This window comes from Uloborus diversus, chromosome 5 (genome assembly GCF_026930045.1).
Source record: "Uloborus diversus isolate 005 chromosome 5, Udiv.v.3.1, whole genome shotgun sequence".
In the NCBI taxonomy this organism is placed as follows: Eukaryota; Metazoa; Arthropoda; class Arachnida; order Araneae; family Uloboridae; genus Uloborus; species Uloborus diversus.
The window spans coordinates 55,925,394-55,949,138 of NC_072735.1; the positions used below are offsets into that span (position 1 = coordinate 55,925,394).

General features: G+C 32.6%; 1 protein-coding gene across 1 annotated transcript in view; it reads right to left on the minus strand.

Moving 5' to 3' along the window:
• LOC129222935 (B-cell lymphoma/leukemia 11A-like) overlaps nt 1-21,180 on the minus strand; it is a 46,215-nt gene extending 25,035 nt beyond the window's left edge. Inside the window, exons 1-3 of the mRNA XM_054857496.1 lie at nt 21,113-21,180; nt 15,696-15,745; nt 13,169-13,657 (exon numbers count right to left, since the gene is read on the minus strand). Coding sequence (XP_054713471.1) covers nt 13,169-13,657; nt 15,696-15,745; nt 21,113-21,180 — 607 coding nt within the window. The remainder of the gene's footprint in view (nt 1-13,168; nt 13,658-15,695; nt 15,746-21,112) is intronic.
• Nucleotides 21,181-23,745: the final 2,565 nt, after the last annotated feature.

Here is a 23,745-nt window from a genome sequence, read left to right on the forward strand (position 1 = left end):
TTTTAATGTTTAGTTCTATACTAGTTTTGAGAGATATCTCTTCAGACTTAAAATCCGCACTCCTTCAACAATGACACTTTACATCTAAAGGCAAGGAATAATTTTTTTTTTTGTCATGTCCCTGTACTGAGATAGAGATAATGCGCGTCAAACATTTTGAAGATTTTCTTTAACGAGAAGCAGGGGGTCATTTTATGTGTTCCGAAACGGAGGAGGGGAGAACAGGGGAGGACAAAATGAATAAACGGTGAACAGTTGGGAGGGATGTTTTGAAATCGATTCTTTAAGGTGGCCTTGCAGAAACTTCCGGTCAAGTTATCGAAAGCGGAACTTTCAGGAATTTAAAATTAAAACACAGAGGGGAGCTGGCTTTAAAAGTTTTTTTCCTGGGTGATCCCTTTAAAAACTCCCCCGTCTCTTCACTTCCCTTTGTACTTTTAAAAAATAAATGCAAAAGAAAAAGCAGAAAAAAGAAACATAGATTTGATGTCCCACTGACTTATGCACTGAAGGATAGATTATGATTTTCTTCTCTTTTTGATGTTTGATGTGAAAAGAAATTGAGCTGTTCGTTTTTTAACTTTTTCCACTTAGTTTTAGCTTTTTGTTGTTCAACACGAATTCGTGAGAAATGGTAAAAACTTTGATGCTATGGCACATAATATTAATTCTATTTTCCTCACTTCAGCTTTCATAGATTTAATTTTCATAACAAAAGTAATGACAAAATAAAACACAAATAAATCATGAAAAGTAACATACTACATTTTTAACATTTTAACAGCACCAATGACCGGGGGTGAATTTGCATAGTTTTCATATTGTGCGCTTCAGCAATTGATACTTTCAGATATGGTTTAGTTAAAAATTACTTTTTTCTTACTTAAATGACGGGCATTACTTCCATTAATGGTTATAAACTTGACTTTGATACGATACACTCCTTTAAAGAAAATAATTACTTCATAACTTATCTAATTTAATGAATCGTTGTGTGTGGATGCATCGATAAATCATAAAAGTAGCATTTAACATTATTAAAGCCCTAATTCTCAGAAATATTGCATTACAATGCATATGCTCCAATGCAAGTGTAAAAATTTTAATTACAAGTTATTGCCTTTTATGTTGCTAATATTCAAACTTATAGGGTAGTGGAAGCAATTACTTGTTTTACAAATTTAATAGTCATTGACCAGTATTTCTTTGAACGTAAGATACTAAATGTGTAACTTCCCCCCTCCACCCCCGATATAAAAGCACCTGTCTCATTTTTTAGATAAAGGTTATTTTACAGTTCATCTGTTTCAATAAAGAAAGTTTTGGAACACATTATTTCACTAATTTAAGCCCATCACTTTCAAGTATTGACAATTGTAACTCAGCATGTTGTGGTTAAATTTTTTTTTTTGAAAAACAAATAAATAAAAATTAAAAAAATAGGCCTTTGTTTCTTTTTACACAAGGGAGAAAAAACTTCATATTCCTACCTCATTTTTTGTTGCCCTTCATAAAACGATAGTCTGAATTCGCTTTTGCTTCAACTTTCAAACCATGTACGTATTTGCATTCCAAGTCCAAGATGCACTTTATTTCATTATATAAACTATAAGTCATTATTTTTAAAAAGTGTGCAAATCTTTTTAGTTAAACGAACTGTAAAATCAGCGAAAAAATAACGATGTATTTGTATTTAAGTAGATATTTGTGAAAGTAATTGAGAACTGAAACGGAGAATTCTCTCATTGATCTACAGACTCAGTGGGAAAAGCGCGAAATAGATTTTATGTACACTTTGTTTCGCCTTCCCCCCTTCGAGATCTGTTTGACAAGTTCGACGGTGAGGCTTTCAAACGGAACATATGTTAAAATTCTTCACCCCAAAAAAGATTTACGACTGCGAAAACAATTTTCAACAGATTTTATATATATCCTCCGACTATCGTGATCGCTATAAGATATTCTTTTCTTTTCCCTTTGAAAACGGATCCGGGACTGTTGAATTCGTCTGTTGTTTCAGAAAGAAACCTTAGGAGGATCTGTTTCCTTGTGTATTTTGAATGCTGACTGTAAACCTTTAAATACTTGGGAACTGGAGGAAAAACAGATTTTTGTGGATGGTATAAAACAAAGTAATTTTAGGGATTCCAGGCATTAGTCCCGAGATGCTTTTGTCAAACTTCTTACAAGTTGCAACAAAAGTAATATAAATCCAGAAATATTTATGTTGAAGTTGTTTAATATTCTTCAAAGAGTTTTATAGCTGAATATACAGCGACGAAAAAATTTAAGACCAATTGTTATAGTAGTAATAATAGACTTGAACTTATTTCGTGTTAGCAACTGCGTTGTATTTATTTTTAAAAATTTTAAAGCAAAATTTTTTTCTTAAAAATGCATTTATACTTATTGAAAACCTGAGTCAAAATATTAGTCATTAATTGCATTCAGTGGTATTAAAATGTCTAATACTAATATTCAATGTGAAGATGTTAGTTGTTAAATTTGTTATCGATTTTGTGACAGCAAAACTAAAAAAAAATTTGGCAAATCCAACGATAACATCATATTTTGAAATTACTTGGATCAAAAAACAAAGATATAGTGAGGAATACCTGAGCAGTACTGACATTAAGCTAACTTAATCTATGTGTATGGGTATTTCAGATTTTGAAGTATCGATGTTAAGAACTCGGTATTAGAACTGATTTCAACAGTTTTATATCGATAGCGGTGCAGTACAGGGAGAATTTGATTGCATTGGATATCGTTCCGCAAAATAGATAAATAAATAAATAAATACATAAATAATAAATTCTTTAAGTTAAGAAAATACTAACGGGCATACGCACTGTCCCGAAAATGAGTAGGTAGTTTTTGAATTATGAATTATTGCATTTCGTCATTGAACAGGAAAACTCCAAACCTTTTTGCCCTGATGAAAAGAATGATTTCTTTATCAATCCGAACAGTGCTAAACATTAAACGTTGGGAGTAAGGTATCGAAGTACGGAGTGTCCCAAAATATATCACGATTTGAAAATAAAAAGTAATTGTACATTTAAGCTTTTAAATTTATTGAAAAAAGTAACATTAGGTGGTATTTATTATTTATTTTTCAAAAATCAATTTTAGACTAAACTCTTCTTAGTTCTAACATGAGTTTGAGAATGATCATGTATGTTTTTTTTTTTTTTTGGAATGTATCTCGAATGTGTAATATTTTTTGAAAGACAGTTTTTAAATTTTTTCGTAATGCACACCAAGAAATGCTAATGCCTCTGTCTACGGCTTCCACTCTACAAAAATTGATCTTTATTCCTAAGAAGTAATAAAAGCAAACAGAGGTCAAATCATTTTATTCTTCATTCTCTTTAAACGTGGATTAGCATTTGTTATCACGCGGACCAAATTTTGATTTGTAGAAGAAGAATAAATATTCCATTTAGTGCAGTTCTAAGTAGGAATTCGAAATCCCCGGTGAAATGGAACCATTTCAAACAGTGGAAAATTTCAACCGAAGTGGAAAAAAAGGGACTTTTAAAGATCTCTCGATAACAACAACTGAGGCATTTTTATCAGCCTACTCATAAAACTTGCATGGTAGGACTTTAATCTGTTTAAATTCGTGTTTCTGCAAAATATATCCTTCGTACTTACAATAATTATAAGAATACGGATCAAAAGATTTTCGCCTTATTCGCACGTTCGCGTGAACTGAAAAGATCGTATTAAAGCAAGGTGGTGTGATTAAAACACCGGTAATGCTATTGTAATGACAGCAGCGGCAATAGCACTAAACTTGTTTGTTACTACAAGGAGCCTCGCACAGAAACATCATTAAAATAATTAAGGAAAAGGGCGAAACTCGGAAAATGTGACTTGTTTTTCAGAAAGACATTACAAGAGGTAACTTTTAAGAGGATTACAGCAACACAAGGCGCCGGGAAACACACCCGGACGAAATTGAGCCCCCACTACAGAGTACTTCCTAAAAGATTTTGCTGCTTGTTATTAGCTCGCGAGCATTGCGTCGGCAAAAGTATGACAAAAGGAAAAGAAAACAGAACCTTCTCTAATGATAAAATGATTAAGTCCCGGCGCAACTTCTACCAGCAACGCCCCTTCACTTGTGTTGTTGGTTTTCGTAGAACTCTACTTGCAACTGGTGGCATCCACTGAATGAGAGTCAGATTTTCATCGTAATCGATTTAAAGAAGATGGCGGAGTATTTTTGTTTCTTTGTCGAACAGTATCAAAAGGAAGATTTCTTCGTTAGATGAATTAATTAGTAATGGGAAAGAAGGCACTTCACTTAATGCGAGACCATCGAAAACTCTACACTGCAACGATTTTAATCGAATTATGAAAGAACTAGCTTTAGAACGTTCGGCGAAATAAAAAGGAGAAGATGCCATCGAAGTCGCGTTGCCAGATAACATCAAATTCTTACACTCGTTTAAACTTCGAAAAGAGACGTTATGTAATTAATAATTAATTTCCCAAATGATGAGTAAATTATTTTAGTTCTGAAAACAAATGCGAAATTTTCTAAGACACGTTCAGTGCTAATTAACTATTTATTGTGCATTCATTTACTTATTGATTCACGTTTTTTGACGATGCAGGTCAGATAGCTTACGAATGTGGGTATGAAATATTCATTTATACACAAATATTTGTCTTCTGCAGATAACGATGAGAATGAAAAGAATTAGGTTAATTCTATCCCCCAGAATTGAATTCTGATTGTGTCCAATTGCTACTTTTTTAGGGCTATGCATGCGCATGCGTTGTGAAGAAGAATATAATCGGGAATTTAAATTGGACCCATCGCGGTCAATTTTTTTTACCCTCAAAACTAATTTTTGCAACGAATTTGTACAATTCGGTTCAACGGACATGTAGAGCAATATTATTCTGTTGTCTTATGTTATCTTGGAAATTTTTTGAAACTTCAGAATAAGCTGACAATGTTTCGAAAGACAATAAAAAGCAACTATACAGAAATAATGATCACAATTAAATTCCAAAACCAATAAATTCCGAGAAATCATCGCGATATGAAAAATGCTTGGGGAAAATCTTGGAATAAGCAACTTAAATAAGGACAAAAACATAAAAGATTTACTTTTGAGGGGAAAAAAGCTTTAATTTTTTTTCCGCTGTTTGAAGTTATGAGTTCCATGTTAACAAGAATGTGAAAATATTAAGACTTTGAGGTTGGTAAAATGACGTTGTTAATGATGTTATTAAGATAAATGATGTTATTAAGGTTTATTGTTATTAAGATATACTGTTATTAAGTATTTGATCGCATGGCTATGAATCTAAGCCGAAGTGAAAAAAAAAAAAAAAAACTAAAAACGACAGAAAAAAGCGTTTCACCAACTATTTTCAAGATTTGTTCACATAATATCGTTTAACAATTCATTTGTTGAAGGTTGATGGTTCAAACCCAGTCGAGAAAGTAATATGATTTGAAAGTAATAAAAGCAGTGCGAAATTGCAAAAAAGATTAAAAAAAAAAAAACTCATTAAAATTTCTTTTTTATTAATTATTTTTAATTCAAACTATTCTCAGCTATATAAAAGCTACAAAAATAAATTAAGTAATAAATTTTTCTTTGAAAAATGTTCTAAGTTTTTTTTTTCTTTTGCAGCTTTAAGGAATTTGCATCACCTTCATATGTTGTGTTTTCTCCATAAGTTTTGGTTATCTTTATCACTTTGGAAAATCGTTCTTACCCCTGAAATTCCCTCCGTATTCAAAAAGGACATATGTGACCGCATGTGTCGCGTTTGAAATATTTATTACCCGGGTCATATAAGGTTAAAGGTGAAAGTTGTCAAATGTGGCCTCTTGCAAGTAAATCACGCCTTTTCTTTTCTTCTTTTCTTTAAATCGTGATTCACTAAGTTCTTTTTCTGTTTTTCGTATGCTCTCCGGGTTTGATTTTTCTACATTGTTTTGTTATGTATCTCTCAAAGCATTCATCAAAGTAAACGGATTTTTAATTCATAATGTATTTTTTTTGTCATCTTTTGAAGGAAGGAAAAAAATATGAAAAAGGTTTTTTTTATTAATTGTGTGACTATTATAATACTTATTTAAGGAGTACATGCAAAAATTATAGATTTTCTACTAGTGTATAGAGAAATCCTCACATATTTAATTCAGCGAAAAAAGAATATTAAATGAATAAAATTCGTTGTCAGTCAACGTATTTTATGTTTACTCTATTTAACGTATTTACCTATCGATGTGCAAAAGTCCAAAATACATATAAATTATGAAAAAGTTTAGATAAACGTAAGAGTATGCAAAGATTTTCAAGGTATCAATATCCTTTTGCTCTCTAAATCTAAGAATTTTGAAGCGAACGATATAAATTTGATGACTGATTGTAAATACAAGGAGCAGGGGAGAAGAACCAAAGGAACATCGAGGTATTTGGGAGACACTAGAATAGTGTAGTTGTAAAGAAAATTAATTGGTGCTAATAGCAATACTGTTCGGTAAAAAGGTATTTTATTGTTTGTTTTTGAACTACATTATTCTTATTTCAATAATATTTCTGGAAAGGAAGAATCTGGCTTTCAAAATCAGACTGAAGTATGAGCTTTTCAAAAAATAAAATAAAAATAAAAATAAAAGAAAAGAGAGAGAGAGAGGGATAGACAAAGAAATCTTGCTTTATTTTAAAAGATGATCAGCTTTCATTTCTTTATTAATTTATATATTTTAAAGTCGACCACATTGTGGACTGATCACCATTTGGTCTGCCTTAGTATCAGCTATGGTCGCCATAAGCTCAATTGTAATGTAACTTTTAGCCTTCATATGATCGACCATAATGTTGATCATAATGTAATAGTTGTCAGAGAGAGCGCATATAATTTATCATCAAGATATTTTGGTTATCTTTCAACTCCTGATAATAGTTATTAGTTTGATCTACTATTTTTTTTTTCAATCTTCCTATCACATTGCTTTGTTTTTCGTTCATTCAATTTTCTGATTTGATTAAGATAGCATAAAAATTTTAAATTTCAATTAAATATAAACAATGGAATAACTGAAATATGTTTCTGCCATTATCTATATAAAATACTATCAGGAGAAAGAACTTTTCAATTATATTTCCTTCATGCCAACGAGTTTTGTTCAATTCATAATTAATCTTGTTCGTTATTGGAAACGTATTTTTGCCATCAAAATAGTTGATCGTTACAAAACGCCGGGACATTCTTGACTTGACTTTCTTACACATTAGGTTACAAAAGTAGAGCCCATAATAACTTCTCGAAGACCATTCCCTTTAAAGACATTGGATCCATTATTTTTATCCGGAACGAATTAAAAGTAAGTGCAGTCGACCATTCGTATTTCCTTGCGACAAGCTATTTCGTGGTAATAACGAAAATGCGACGAAATAAGGAAAAGGAGTCGTATATCGCTCTTTTCTAACAGTAGCTTTATATGAGATCGTCCATTCCTTTCCTCTGTGTCAGGGTGTTCCCAAGAATGGAGATTTTTGCCATCGGTTTTACTCAAACGTTTGTCACTGGGGGTTGCTACAGACGAGAAAAGGAGGATGCTGGCGAGACTGACAATTGCCTTAAATGTTCCGTGTATGTTACTGTCAAATTATAAAGATATTGTTTGTACATTTTTGAAAATTCTTCTCCTTATCTTTTTTGCTTGCGTTAATGTTAACTGCATTTTCCGGGTTTTATTTTTAGAGCATTTTTGAAAACTAGATGTGTTTCACGCTCTCAAGTTTTGGGTTTATCTTAGAAAGTAATGTTCTTTAAGCAAATTTTCAAAGAATGAATCTTTTTATGTAACTGAATTTTTGTCAAGAATTTCGTTAATTAAATCGTCGTAATGTCAATAAAAAAAAATTCATTATTAACATGTAACACAAAACATATCATAAAACGATTTTCCTTTCATTATTAAATTTCCTGAAACAATAATAATTATTGAGTAAAACGACACAACGTGTATAAAAAGTACAAATAAAGTATTAAAATATAGTTAAACATCTTTTTGAATTCTTTATTTGTACTTTATACACGTTGTGTCGTTTTACTCATTCCATTGTGCAAAGTTTTTCGACTGCTTTTTTACAATAATAATAATAATAATAATAATAATAATTATTATTATTATTGTTATTATTATTATTGTTGTTGTTGTGGTTGTTATTTTCATTATTATTAAATTATTATTTTTGTTATTGTTATTAATTGTATTACTGTCGTTGTTCATATTTTATTTTAGTAAATACTACATTTTCATTTAAAAACTAAGAAAAATATTTTACTTTTTGTGTCTACAGTGTTCTAAGTTTGAACGAGAAAGTTGGATCAATTCGAATTTATAATTAAGATAAATGGGAAAAAATCTTGCATTTTATTTCCGTAACTCTGTTGCAATTAAAACAATTGATGAAAGCAAACAAACCTAAGTTTTACACAGTTGAAAACGCAAATAAAAATGCTTATCACGTGTATAAAAATTAAAATATTTGGTTTCGGCAGGGTCACTAACACGGCCAGTTGTCAGCCAGTAGTATAGTGGTTGTTTACAAAATTTCAGTAGGTAATATTAAAACTTTTGACAATTCAATAATTTCTTCTCTAATTAGCGGGAATTAAAATATCAACAATATAAAAAATAATAATTTGTCATTTGTCACATTGAAAATATTTCTTCCAAAGACGGCAAACGATTTTCATGACGGTATTTCAAAACAAAAGTGGCATAAAAAAAGAAAATAGTAATTTTCTCATACAATCATTTCGCTATGAAAAACAACTAAAATATTTTTTTTATCATTCATAATTAGATTTTTTTATACACGATACGTGAAACATTTTTCTTATTTTTTAAATAAAAGTGGGAACCGTATTTATTCAAATAAAATATGAACAACGACAGCAATAATATTATTAATAATAGCAACAAGAGCAACAACATTTTGTTTTTACGAAACAAAAAAAAAGAAAGAAATATTTTATCAGCAATTTCAAGAATTTCATTTCAAAAAAGTTAATGCTTCAAGTCGCCAAACGGCTTATTTTTCAGCCAAAAAATACAACTTCTTTCCCTTGTTTAATTCAAAGTGATTCTCCCATCCAAGTGCATAGATCTTGTGATCCTTCATTGCAACATTAAGCGATTCGCTCTTTCTGTGTCAGGAACCCTAAAATAAGGTGACACTAATATTTATGGCTCCCATTACGTGCTCCCAGAACATTTCCCCCGTGCAGTGCCCCAAGCCCCCTATTTCCTTCCTTTGGGAACGATTTGGAAACAAGAGAGTTGATGTGTTACGAGTACCCACTTAAAAATCAGTCGCAATTGACCACTTCAAGAAAGAATGGTTTTCAGTGCTTCGCTTTGAGAAATTTGGCTCAAAATTGAGAAAACGGAGTTTAATAACCTAATATGTTAAAGTAGCAGACAAAAAATCTGAAATTAAAAATAACTTATATATAATTATTTATTTTTCATTTTAAAGTTTTTTTTTTAAACTTTTGCTTCAGTTAATTCTTTATTAATTTATTTTCAGTTTTGCATTTGTTTTGTGTTGTCGTGCTTTGTTAAAACTACATTTTAAAAATTCTTTAAACGCACTGACCAAGCCTGAACATTGAAAAATTTTGGTAAGAATTTTTTTTTCTCTTAAATTCTTTGAAATAATACGCGTAATTAATGATGGTAATATTTACAACCATTTTCAAAGTAGTCAACAATTTATTTTTTATGAGTAAAATATGGTTTCGTTGTGAAGTTTTAACCGAGATAGGGAGAGATGATAAAGAATAGCAGAAAACCAAAACCTGGAATACTTGCTTTTATAAAACTGAGAACAGTTTTTAAACATTTAGAAATCTTAGTTTTAAGGTTCAAAATTGCACTACTATTATTGAGAACATTAACTATAAATCATATTTTTGACATGGTTCAAAATTACCTTAAGGGGCAAGATATCTTTAAACTGGGTTAGTAATTTACTTAAACGGTTTTCAAAATTAGTATGTCTTTACTTCATGTAATTACGCAATTCTTTATAAGTTTTTCTTCAAATGTATACCAATATGTACTGTAATACTACTCAAATACGTGTGGGGCAGTTAAAGGTAGAGGAATTGTGCATCAGCTACCTGAAATGTCAATTATTTAAATTCAAAAGTGCTACTTAGTGACCCGCCATATATTTTTACAGGCATTGTGCTTTTTAACAATTAAATTTAACTGTTTCATCGCATACTAAGTCCAAATTTACAGGAAAAGGAAAAAAGAAAGAAAAGAAAAGGATGATTTTATTCAGGACACATTTTTACATAAAAATATTTTGTTCCAATAAAATAATCTAATAATTCCGAAAAAAAAAAACCAATTTGAAAACGCAACATGGGAATTATATTATAAAATTAACTATAAATGAAAGCATGGACAGATATTTTATGTCACAAGTATTTTTTCTATTGCAATTAATTACGCTAGCTGGATTATTTTTATTTTCTAACTGAGCTTTTAATTTATAAATATTTTAACGGTATCTTTTTGTTTCGCATCTTTAAGATAGCAATCGCATGAAACCAATTAAGAAAAATTATGAATGCGATAAATTATGCGAGAAATTTACTGTTCTGGTTCTTTCTTTCGTAAGAATGAGGAGAAAACGGAAATTTTTACGCTATTTTACAAAGCCTCAAGAGCCATTAAAAATTCGTAAAGCGAATGGGAAAGGTCTGTGCATCTTCTAAAAAATGTCAGAGAGGAAAATCTTGGCTGAAAAAGAATGCCTTTTGACAAATTACGAACGGGATATTTATATTTAAAGAATAATTTTACTTATTTCGCTTTGTATATGATTGTCCTCTAATATAAAAATTCTCTGAATAATTAAGATATTCGGAGAAGACATAATTGAACAAGACACTTCGTATTCTTTGGTCGAATGTTTGGTGTTATATTTTTCCAGCGGGAAATTGAAAAGTGTATAACTCAAAAAAACTTTCTAGAAGGAACAGAGACAAATTTTTTTTTCTCATTTCTTAACTATGAATTCAGAAGTGATATAAGTTGTCTCTATTTTTTTTCCTTTTCAAGTTAATTTGCATTTAATCATAAAAAATATAGTTATTTTATTACACATTATGTTTTGTGATTAAATAATTTCTTTAAATTAAAACATTCTCATTTAAATCTGCAACTGTCCCGGTTCTTTCAATATGAACTGCATCGTGCAGAGAGAGCACTTTCATGCAAAACGTTTTTGATGAAAACATGGTTTTTGAATTGTTAACTACTTTAAAACCAGCAAATGGCGGAAATAGTGGAAAACTTTTATTCAAGAAAAAAAGAAAAAAAAAAAAGAGGAGGAAGAAATGAAGAGGAAAAAAAAGCGGTTAATGGAATACAGTTTGAAAATATTTAAATTCTCATTTATTAAAATAATATCTGATTTTCTAGGGAATTGCAAAATTTTCAAACTTCTTACATAAAAAAGTATCAGAAATAAGGACGCTTTATTCACAGTACATACATAAATTGTTACTATAAATATAACTACTTTTCGAGCTTCTAAGCTGTGCTTTATCCAGCTTGGTAATGTTCATTATACTATTAGATGCCCTAGTAATTTTATTGACAGCCTTGTTAGTTTCAGTCTCTCATCTGTCTTTAAATTTGAAAACAGTTCATTTTGTAAAGATAATAATGTCTCCAACTTTTTGTATTGTGTCGCTTTCGAGAAACCAAGCCTATTGAAAGCTATACTGAATTTTTTAATTTAGTATTCAACTTTATCCTAAAAAATCATTGTTAAAATTGACATAAAAGTATTTTACGTTCCTTTGATAAAGTAATTTTAACTAAATTTCGAAAAGAAAAAAAAAATGCCCTGCATTTTTTTAGGAATTGAACGGAAAATCAGAACTGTTAAAGCTAAAAGTTCTGCTATTAATTAAAAAGGCTTAAGAGATGTTTACCTCTTAATTCTTGATCTACGCTAGCTGAACAAACAGATGAGAGTTAGTTATTACAGTATGAAAACTTATAAACGTATAAGAGAGGATAGCATAAAGTTGTAAGTACTACGAAGCATAATTGGCTTTTAATTCATAATGGATATAGTAAGTATATGTTTTCTTAATCATTTTTACTAATGTTTTAAAGCAGATGTAATGCCGAAAATTAAATACGTTGAAAGAAAGATAAATGAGAGCTTTTTATAACTAGAAAAAAATGTTTATTTTGGAATGTATTTTTAAGTCTTGTTTTAATCGGGATCATTCTTAACCGAAAATATCTGCAAATATTTTAAATAGACACAATGAATTGTTGCTATTTTTGAAATGAACAATTAAAAAAAAAAATGTTTCTGATTTAAAAAAAAAAAGTTTACTTTTGTTTCAGGATTGCATCATTATGTAGTCTTAGGTTTGAAATGGATCAGCTATGTTTCGAAATATCTATTAAAGTGGTTGGTTTAAATTTCGCATTGAATGAATGTGATTCACGCAACCACAAACAGAAATAAAACATCAATAACCTATGTAAATAACTTATGAATTCAATTATAATGTGGTTTAGGGTGGTTGATTATGGTCCTGCATGTTTTTAAGCATCAAATTTCTAGAAACGGTGCCATGCCTAAACAACAACGAGTAACTTCAAGTCATACGTATGGCATTTCTAATGTCGATGTCCAAAATGGCCTTAAATTTATTGAATTTGCATTTAGTTACATGTGTTTTGCGGACGTATTTGGGAAACACAATCCCACCCCGAAACTCTGTGATTTTCCTTTTTTGACCGCAGAAGAAGGATTTTTTTTTCATCTAATGGGGGCTGCGTTTTAGGCTATTTAGCCTTTAGCAGGCGTAGTGCGATCCCCTGATACGGCATCCAGTCTTTCATTTGCCACTATTAAGGCACGGATGTCAATGGCACGGATCATTTGGACGCCCAGTTTCCACCAGATGGATGCAACTGTCCTTTTTTTGGTGCGAAATTATAGAAGAAGGATAAAAGTAACCATATTGCCTTCCAAATTTAACCACATCGAAAACATTTTTTCTGACTACGTCATTTTCGGAAAATATTTGAGCTCCCAAACGAGACAGAAATGATTAAATTCCTCACCTGTAATTATGGTATTCGTGTAAGCGTTGACCATAACTTTTTGAGAAGTCCTCAAAGTCAAGTCCTTCAATTCCTCCTTCACCACGGGCTCCTCCTTGGCGAGTTTCTTGCCATCGTCGCTGTTCTTCTTCAAAACATAATCTGTAGCCACGTTGTTCTCTTGAGGCATCACCACTCCGTCGCATCTTATCTTTTCGAGCCTGTTCCGATTTCTGTGTAGGTGGAGGTGCTGGTGGTGTAGGCCCTTCCTGTTGCAAATAGGGGCCGAGATGCTCGGAGCCTTGGACAGCATCTGGGGCCCCCCTGGTATGGGATCGTCCCGGTCGCTGTCGAAGTCCGGCGGCTTGTTGCTTCCATCCTCCAACAGGATGAAGTTCTCCTTGTTGCAGCTGTGCACCTTGTGCTGGATGAACTTGACAATCTCGGACAGGACGAACACCTTTTGACAGGAGCCGCATGTCAGAGTGTCCTGCAGCAATTCGGCTTCAGCTGCAATGAAAAGGAAAATAAAATGTAAGGTTAAAGATTTTTTTTCTTGAAAACAGTTTTTATCGCATCAAAGTAAATAAATAAAGAGTAAGCATTTTAGCATTGTCTACTAGGACTTATTTCCTGAAACTCCTAGTAATTTATGATAATCAATGTTTAAAAGAGAAAAGATGAACTTGATCCTTTGGTAGACATTTCTGCTGAAACAAGAATCGTAACCGGATATAATGCTGGCGAACTGGTATGGATCCATTGGATAGAGTAGGTGGCAATAAATGAAAAAAAAAATCAATTTTTTTAGAGCACAAATTTGCGAAAGTGTTACAATTCCAAAGTTGAGCTTCGGTAAAGTTGATTTTACCAGTTACACTCTATAACAAAAAAATCAACGCACTAAGAACCAGTCATCCGATTGCTTTGAAATTTCGCATGCATGAGTGCTTTAACCATATATGCAAATGATTAAAATTTGGTGTCCAATGAATGAATACTTTGATCTCCTGCGCATCAGAACTGCGCATCCACCTGATGTATATAAGACGCAGTTCTTCAACGGTTGTTAAAATTTTTGGTTTGATTGCGACTCAGATTAACTTTTGACAACTTAAAAAATGCTCCGCCGCAGAGTTCGTGCACATTACGAAAAACTGTCAGAGTTTATGAGAGGTCTGGATTGAAAGAGGCCGGTTGAACAAGTCGAAGAATCGCTCGTCATTTGAGTCGAAGCGATGCGGCGATTCTAAGATGCTCGCAATAACGGGTGGAAAATGGCAGCGTTTAGTATCAGGATGGTGGCGGTCGACCTAGGGCCACAACAGATCGTGAGGACAGAGTGATTGTCCAATAAGCTGTAACAGCGCCCTCTTCAACCATCAAACGTTCAACCCAAACACCAATGCCCAGTATGACGTTATGGTCTGGGGTGCCATTTCCTTAGGTAGCCCCTTTAGTCGCAATTAGAGGAACACTTACTGCGAAGCGGTACGACATCCTAAGACCTGTTTTGGTACCTTTCTTTTTGCCGTATCCTCGGCTGGTTTTTCAGCAGGATAATGCCAGATCACGTACGGCACGTGCTGCTATGAACTGTCTGCAAGCTTGTCAAACACTTCCTTGGTCTGCCAGATCGCCAGATCTCTCTCCCATCGAGCATGTCTGGGATATGATGGGAAGGCGATTGCATCTGGCACGGAATGTTGATGATCTCGTTCGACAATTGGAGCGAATTTTGCAGGAAATACACCAGGAAACCATTCGGAGTTTTATCGGTCTATGCAACGCCGTGCTTCTGCTCGTATCCAAACTAGAGGCGGGGCAACACCTTATTGAACTTGTTACTGTAACTCTGACATAAATTATTCAATTGTTTTTAGATTTAATCATAAACTATTCTGTACATTGTCTCTCTATCCACCAATTTTCGTCACAATCGGACAACTCCTTCTTGGTGCGTCGATTTTTTTTTTGTTATAGAGTGTATATGAAGATGTATTATAATTAGCCATTATATTTCCAAAAATGACAATTTTCAAAGAACCGATATAATTTTACTCCGTACAGAATTCCCTCATAGAAATAGTGTTAAAACGAACAATTGTTTGATGACCTTCAGGAAACCGAGGAAACGAACTGCACTTTCTGACCCCCACCACGCACAAAAAACCCTCTCCCCACCCCCCTTTTTTTTTCTTTTCACTCTTTTTTTTTTTGTGTCGGTTACTCAATGAAAAGTCAGGTAAACTATCGGTTTGAACTCATTACAAGTGATCTAACTATCCACTTTAAAGGCACCCTTAACTTGTGCTAAATTTTGCTTAATTCTTGTTACTTAACTTGTGTTTAAATCTTCGAAAGCGATAAATGCTTATACTTGACTAAGCTTTGCACATAGAGGGACTATTTCTGTATCAACTAAAGACATTCTGCTCATTTTTTCTTCTTCTTTGCTCTGTTGTGTTACTCGTATTATTAACTGATGTCTCCCCAGTTTCGCCGACATGAAAACCACCTTCCCCCGTTTTTTCAGTTTCAATCATACCTTTTGATATATTAACAGGGGGGGGGGGGATATTTGAACTGCCGGTGAAACTGGTGATAAACGATTTGAGTGTTTAAGAAATAAAAAAACTAGACATTACTTTTTCATGAAATGTTTCCTTCGTGAAAACATTAAACATGATAAATAATAATTTTGAATGACAGTGCAGAGTTAAAGAGAAGATAACTTATTATGAAACAATGCTTAAGAGATGTAACTGCCTAAGTTAAAATTAGCGTGTTGTTCCAATGAATAGTGACTTTTTAATTTAAGTTTATCCAAAAGATTTTTAATGTTATAGGATAGAAGTTTTCATTTTGCATGCCTATGTTTCCTTAAAAATGCATCAAGAAATTGACACATCATTGTCTTCGTAATTATTCTTCACTTCGATATCTCAAGCATTTTTTGCTGAAATTTTAATAAAGAGGAAGCATAAGCAAATACAAATTAAGTGTACGTAATTTATTATGCGAATTGAAGTTGTTACTGTCAGGTTATTTAACGAGTAATTCAGTATAAATACATTTATATTTTCATGTCCAGCATCAGGACACAGACCTTGGTGCTCTATAGACGTAGAAGATTTGATGTCCTAAAAAAATTATGTGAGGGCGAAAAAAAAAAGTCTTAACAAACGTAAAACAAACTTTCACACACACACACACACACAAAAAAAAAAACTCATTTTAATCAAATAAAAATGTCAATTTGAACCTTGTTTTCTTCCCTAAATTTACACGAAATTTTAGCTGTACCTTAGAGCCAGAAGCCATGTGAACGTAATTCTTTTAAAAAAATAATCCTTTACATGTATTTACCAGGGTTAAAAGATCGTGCGTCCCATCCTTAGCTGTAAAATATCATAATGTGATTTACGTCCTTCTGGCTCTGAGATACATGTATTAGAATTTCTATATTAAACGACATTGAGATACAACTTTCGTACTCATATGATAAAAAGGAAATTACAAAATATCCTAATGGGTCAAATTAAAACCTCATTCAAAATTCTAGGTATAATCAAGACCAGGAACTGAGCGTTCTATTTGTATATCCAAGAGGGGCTTCTATTGCTACCGTATTTAGTTTCGTCAAATGATGTGGTTATTAACAATCGCTAGGTAGTAATCTCTCGTTTTGCCAGCAAAATGCAAAATTAAAACAAGAAATGTGACGTTAATCCCAGTCATTATCATCCTGTAGCCTAAGGAAAATTAATAGCATTTCCCAGCGAGTACGAATATCTTTCCTAAATACCACGGCTTGAAAACTTTGAAAGCGTTTAGGGAAACATTTTCCTTCAATTTATGGCCACACAAGGCAGAAAATAAAGCTATCTGGAGCGATTTTTCTGTGCTGGGGAAATTCATCAGATAACAAATGACAATTTCAACACTCCGGCATTGGGCCCCTGTATCCATTAATTCAACCGTCCATCCCGTCATTGTTTCGCGAATAACATTATACAACGGAATAATAATAAAATTTTGCACCCCGCAAAATTCAGTAGCGCTCGAAAATGTCTGTCCGGACGTTTTCAAAAGAGAAGAAGGCATTGTGAAGCCGTTCCATTAATTGGCGAAAAGCGGGGAAGAAGAACAGATTGACTGGACGATTTCACGAGCTGTTAACCGAGTAATTAACCCTTTTGTCTCCACCCGCCACCACTACAAATCTCGGGGACCAAACAAAAATTACACCCACGCTAATAATCAGTTTTATTCTGTGGTTTAAAAAATATACAACGAATCAATAACAAATATTTTTAGTTTTAATGTTCCTAACTTCGCTTAGTTTTTGTATTTTACAAAGTTGTCTTTCTTGTATTTTGCAGGCATATGATGATTCCTCACATTTTAACAAATCAATACGAAGTATTTTTACTTTTTTGCTCCAAACTTTTGCCTAATTTTTGTACTTTACACAGCTGTCTTTCTATATTAGCTTAGGGATGAAATGTAGAAATTTTCAACCAATGCATTTAACATATTTGTCCTGTGAATGCCAAATTAACTTAGATTACGGATGTGGGTAGCCCCTCCCAAAGCATTTTAATGTAAAAAATATTGCCATTTCAAATGTGGTAATATCTAGTGGGAACTGTTATGACCCCAACCCCCCTTTAAAATTTTGTCCCCAGAACAGGGCCCAATTTCCCAATAGGCAGAGTAGACAGCTGCCTCGGGCGGCAAAATTTTCAGGGACGGCAAATTATGCTTTAACCACACGTTTTTTAAATGAATTTTTTATTCTTGAAAGTAAAATATTAGCATTCTTTCATATTTCACAGAGACATTTTTTTCTTGTCATTTAATAATGATTACACATCTCATAAAAATTATGTTTTTCAAATCATGCTAATTGATCAGCGTAAGATAGTAAGTGAAGATCAAAGTGGGTGTCGATTTCAGAAAGTGTCTTGCGTTTACCATACGTCGCAACAAGATTGCAGTTAGAATAAGATTTTTAGTGCTTTATTAAAATTTATTCAGTACTGGTTTTTTGAAAGATTGACGTTCATTTCCTTTTTTACATTATGATTATTTAAAAATTGTTTTCAGTTAGTATTAAGTCTCGGAGGCAAATGAAAATGAATGACGAGCGAAAAAGGCTTAATGATTTTAAATAAAGGAAACATGCTAAAGAAAAACCGAAGAACAAAGAGAAGAGTCTTCAAAATTTTTTAAACGTGATATTTTTTTTTCAAATGGGCAATTTTCAAAAGCGGAAACTTGGAACTCTTTGCAAAGCAATCCAGTAACAATTTAAAATGAAATACCATCGAACAGTGAGGAGTGGTAACAACACAAGTAAATGACGTAATAACAGAGGAAATTATTCAAATCGTCGATTCTTAGATGAAGAAAAAAAAAAGAAACAGGATAATGATGTTATAAATAAAGATAACAACTGATAAAATGGTTAACACACAAGACATTAAAGTTCAGCGCTCATCAAAGATTCAGCGATATAGGTATTAAATAACTAAGTTAGAGTTTCGATTTCAAGAAACATTTTTGATCAAAGGAGCATTAATACGTAACTTTAAAATAATAAAAATGTAATAGAATTAATTCGGAATGTAACAGTTTTTTTTTCTGTTTTATTCTTCTAAAATCAAAATGTATTTTTGAGCAAACGATAACAAATAATGAAACAACAAAGAAGTTAGTTAATTCATTCTAAAAACAAAGATGCTGTCTTATGTGAAACATACTAACATGCTTAGCATTCGAGACAAATCTGGATTACTCTTTATCTCCCCATTTCCTATCATTATATTTTCCCTTATAGGTCTAACTCATGTGTATATCATTTTTCAGTAACTCATCTGCGTTGTCATTTCAGGAAATGTTTTAAAACTTCGAAGACTGAAAGAGAACATGTTTTATAAAATTCTAGGAGCATAAAAAAATAATAACCATGCTCTATAATTTGATAATTGAGGCAGTGAGAAGCAAAGGGATGTGAGTGGCAAAATTAATTTGAAGATAACCAGTACAAATGGTAAATGAACCTCTCCTCTGGCTTGGGGCAAGAGAGGATACTAGTAGCCCTGGTAGTTGCTGCTATACAGCATGATTTAGAAAAAAAAATTACAATGAAAGCCTACCTAGGATGTTATCTTTAAACGCGTTTTACTCAAAACTTGAAAATGTCCACTTACATCCCTTTGCTTCTCACTGTCTCAACTATAAATAAATATATATATTGTAAATATTATTTAAAGTGGTCTTATTTAATCGCTTGATAACCTGCCCAAGAGCAGTACTTGAGTCAAGAATGATGTACAAAATTAAAGAATATAAACAGAGATGCATCGATCTAAATTTTTTGGGAGGAGCAAAATTCTAATTTTATCGAATTATAAAACACGAGATTACACCCAAATCATACGTACGTATATAACATCTAATGAAGAGGAACGTTAGGCATCATTAAAAAACTTTTTATAATGTAAAAAAAAAAGAATGTGTTGCAAAATTATCTCCAAATTTTCCGAATCGTCAGCAAAATTTGCCGAAAATGGAATTTTTTGGGAGATCGCTGCGACCTTCCATCGGGGCGCAATTGAATGTGAAACTTTGTTCTTTTTGAGCTTGACAGTTAAAATTTCGGAAACTCTTCTCTGTGTGTTTTTGAATTTTTGCTTCTTTTAGAGGGAAGGGGAGGCAGATTTCCAACCTTCCTAGGGGCGGTACGGAGCTAAATTCGGCCTAGCCACAGAGGCAATTATGGCTATATGCTGGTGCTCCTAGAAATACATCATTTCTGCCAATACATCACTCAGGCATTAATATCTTGAGGAATTTGTTGAGGTTTATTATTTCACACTACAGTGAACCTTACTTTTTGTTAGGTTCTAAAATCAAAGGTCATTTTAGACTTTTCGTCAATATTGAGGCATAATTTAAAGAAAAATCTCAGGCAACTTTGAATCTTATACTCACTGTAGCATATGGCATTTTAATTACAAAACTAGGATTATCGAGTTTAATCGTGAAACTTAAATTTAAACAACAACATCGGGTAACATCGGATTAAGCTTCATAGGTCCTCTTCTTCTCAAGAAATTAGAATAAAGAAAAATTTTCGTGGTATGAAGTACTTTCTAGCCGACCCCCCCCCCCCCCCGGTTTGATGATTACACCACTTTTCATTGCTCACTAACTCGCTGCTGTTAACAGGGACTCATGTATTCCACAATGATCTTAAAAGTGTCCCTGTGCCAGCTAATCATCTCTTACTCTTGCGGTTACCTTCTATCACATATTTTCCGTCGTACGGGAGTAATAAATTTAAAGAACTGGATCATGTTCCCGTTGACTCTTCTGTGTTCAAGACATCTCCATTAAGCTTTTCTTGTAAAAATTGTGTTGCTCACCATGCTTTATTTAAAATTTATAGTCAATACAACAGTAACCAGATAACGATTCACAGGTGATATTCCTCTCAAGAAAAAAATAAATACAGACTAGGTATCAAGCATTTGGTAGCCGACTCTCTTTTGAAGACTCTACGCCATTTTCCATCATTCACTAACTCGCTGCTCGTAACATGGACTCCATATTCCACACTGGCCACCAGAGTGTCCCTGTGCCAGCTAATCATCCCTTACTCTCTTGCAGATATCTTCTATCACATATTTTCCGTCGTAAATTTAAATAACTGGATTACGTTCTCTTTGACTCTTCTGTGTTCAAGACATCTACATTAAGCTTTCTTTGTAAAACTTGTGTTGCTCACTATGCTTTACTTAAAATTTATAGTCAGTACAACAATAACCAGAAAACAGTTCATAGTTCATTTTCTTCCCAAGAAATCAGAAAAAAAGAATAATAAAGACTTGGTACCAAGCACTTGGTAGCCGATCCCCCTGATCTGAAGACTCTACGCCACTTTCCATCACTCACTAACTCGTTGTGTTAGGGACTTCATATTCCACACTGGCCATCAGAGTGTCCCTGTGCCAGCTAATCATCTCTTACTCTTGCAGTTATCTTCTATCACACATTTTCCGTCGTACGAGATTTAGGAAGCTGGCCGTTATTTCGGTCTGCGAACGAAGAACCCGAGAAATTCCCTCGTAACGATTGGAATTAACGAGTGCGTCGTTTCGAGCGTTAACGTTTTGTTAGCTCGTTCTCCTTTTCAGCGAGAATGGGAGTTTTTGATTTAGAATTTTGTAGGGAGGGACCGCAAATTGAATGAGAAGACCGCTTCACCAGTTCCTTCAAAATAAAAGGTCGTTTGCGCGCTGTTGTTGTTGTTTTAGGATTAATCTTTTCGTAAATTTATTCATTCAGTTAGGTTGGGTACGTATTATAGAAAGAGAATAACACCCTCAATGATAGCTTCTTGTGAAAAGTTTTCTCCAGTGCTTACGACTAGGTAATTTAATTCGCTAATTGACATTAAAATCTAAAGAACGAAATAAAATATCTGCGCAGAATAATTAATTTTACGCTGATCCTTAGAATCTTTATCTTTGGGTAGCTGGTATCAAAACAATATAGTTTTTGATTATTTTTATTACTATTATTTTTTTACAAGGTCGATATAGTAGAATAGTCTCAGGACAAGTAAACTGGTTTCCAAATAAAATTTTATTTATCATATCTTTTTCTTTTCATTTTGTCTTGTTTATGGGTGAAAAAACAACATATAGTGGAAATTTTGCTGTCTCGTTTTTTTTAAATTATAAATTCCTTTTGTAAGGTTACATTTTGTATGTTCTGAGAGAAAAATAATCGTTGCTATATATTTTCTAAAACTATTTAACATAGGATAAAATTCTACAAATTTAAACTCATTGCTTTTTTTATATGAAAAATCAAAAACGCAAATCTAGTGCGGGAATTCAGAACTTACTTTACTTTTATGTACTTTCTTATTACTTTTTAATTTAAATTAAAAAAACTAAAATTCTATTACATTTCTAATGTTCAGAACTTGCGAAAAAAATAAGCTGTTATCAGCAAGGAAAAAAATATAACATGAACGGAAGGAAATGAAGAACACAATCCATAATCACAATGAAAACATTTATGAACGGAAATAACCGTTTATTCTACGTTATTTCCAACCCCAGAGACAATTACCTATTTTAAAATAAAAAACTAAGGAAACTAGTAACCAAAGAAGAAACGGAAGGATAAAATAAACACAATGCCACATCATTTCATATTTATACCCATGCGAACGAAACTAATAGCCGTCACAATAACAAACAATAAAAACCAATTTTTTTTTTAAAGTTAAAACGCTTCTCCAGCTTCTGTCGTACTCCTCCAACGACAATTTATGCAGATTTTTGGCAACATTTTTTCTCTCCTTTTTATTAATCCTCAGCAGAGACAAGCTTTCCCCGAATATATCATCAGAAGCACAGAGGTGAGAAGGGGTTACGGTGCGAAAGAAGAAGGTTAAGTTTACCGAGGAGTGCATGTTTGTGTGTGTGTGTTTGTATCACTCATTTGCAATTCAAATGAGGGTTGAAACGGGGTCTAGCTACACGGGGGTCGTGTATAAATATTCGTGGGGAATATCGGGGAAACGCCCGATTTTCCTCGATGGAAATTCTTGAATGGGCAGGAAATGGGAAATGGAGGAATATATATTGCCTTGAATGATGGTCATTAGGCTTGTGTCATCAGAAGGTTCTTGACATAGAATGATGGAATTGGAAAAATATCTAAACTCGGCGATTAAAATGCTAATGAGACATCAGTTCCAGTGTTGAAAAATGTGGACGAAGTTTTGATTCCTCAAAATCGTAGAAATTTGGAAAGATGTAATAAATCGTATTTTATCAATAATTATTAACGAAAAGTTCTTTTTTTCGTAAAAGTCAAATCAAATTGTGAAAGATATAATTTATCGTGTTTCATCTATAATTATTTACGAAAAATTCTTTTGCCGTCGAAGGAATTTATATAATACTCATAATTACTTATGACCAGGGTTCGACAAGTCCTACGCGCTAGATCACGACTGAAGACAACACCTACAGGCGACTGAAAAAATACCTTGGTGGCTAATTCTATCAGGACAAGAATCTTTCATAAGCTATGTCATTCTCAATTTTCTTTTAAACTAAAACAAATTACTTGTCTCTAGCTTAAAATTTTTTCCTGGCTTCAAAGACTTAACATTTTTGTCAGTCTCTGCTTATGATCGCAAACTGTTGTTTTTTTAAATATGAAAAGATATAAAAATATACTGGTCACTTTCTTTGTTATGCTACTTTGCCTTTTCAATGATTCAAAAGTTCTTAAAACAGAACTTTCACGCAATTTACTGGTCAATTTACTTTTTTTCTTTGTCGCATTTAGCGATTTGTGGTCAATAATAACGTAACAGAAAAATATTTTTCTCCTTTAGCAAAATTAACACACAGGTAAATTGTAAAACACTTTTATATTTAGAGGATTGAAATTTCCTTTTATTGAACTCATTCGGACCGTTTTGTAGGATTATTTTTGAAACAAATACATAGTAATTTCGAACAATTTTACCCCCTAATTTCAAAGATATTATGATCACT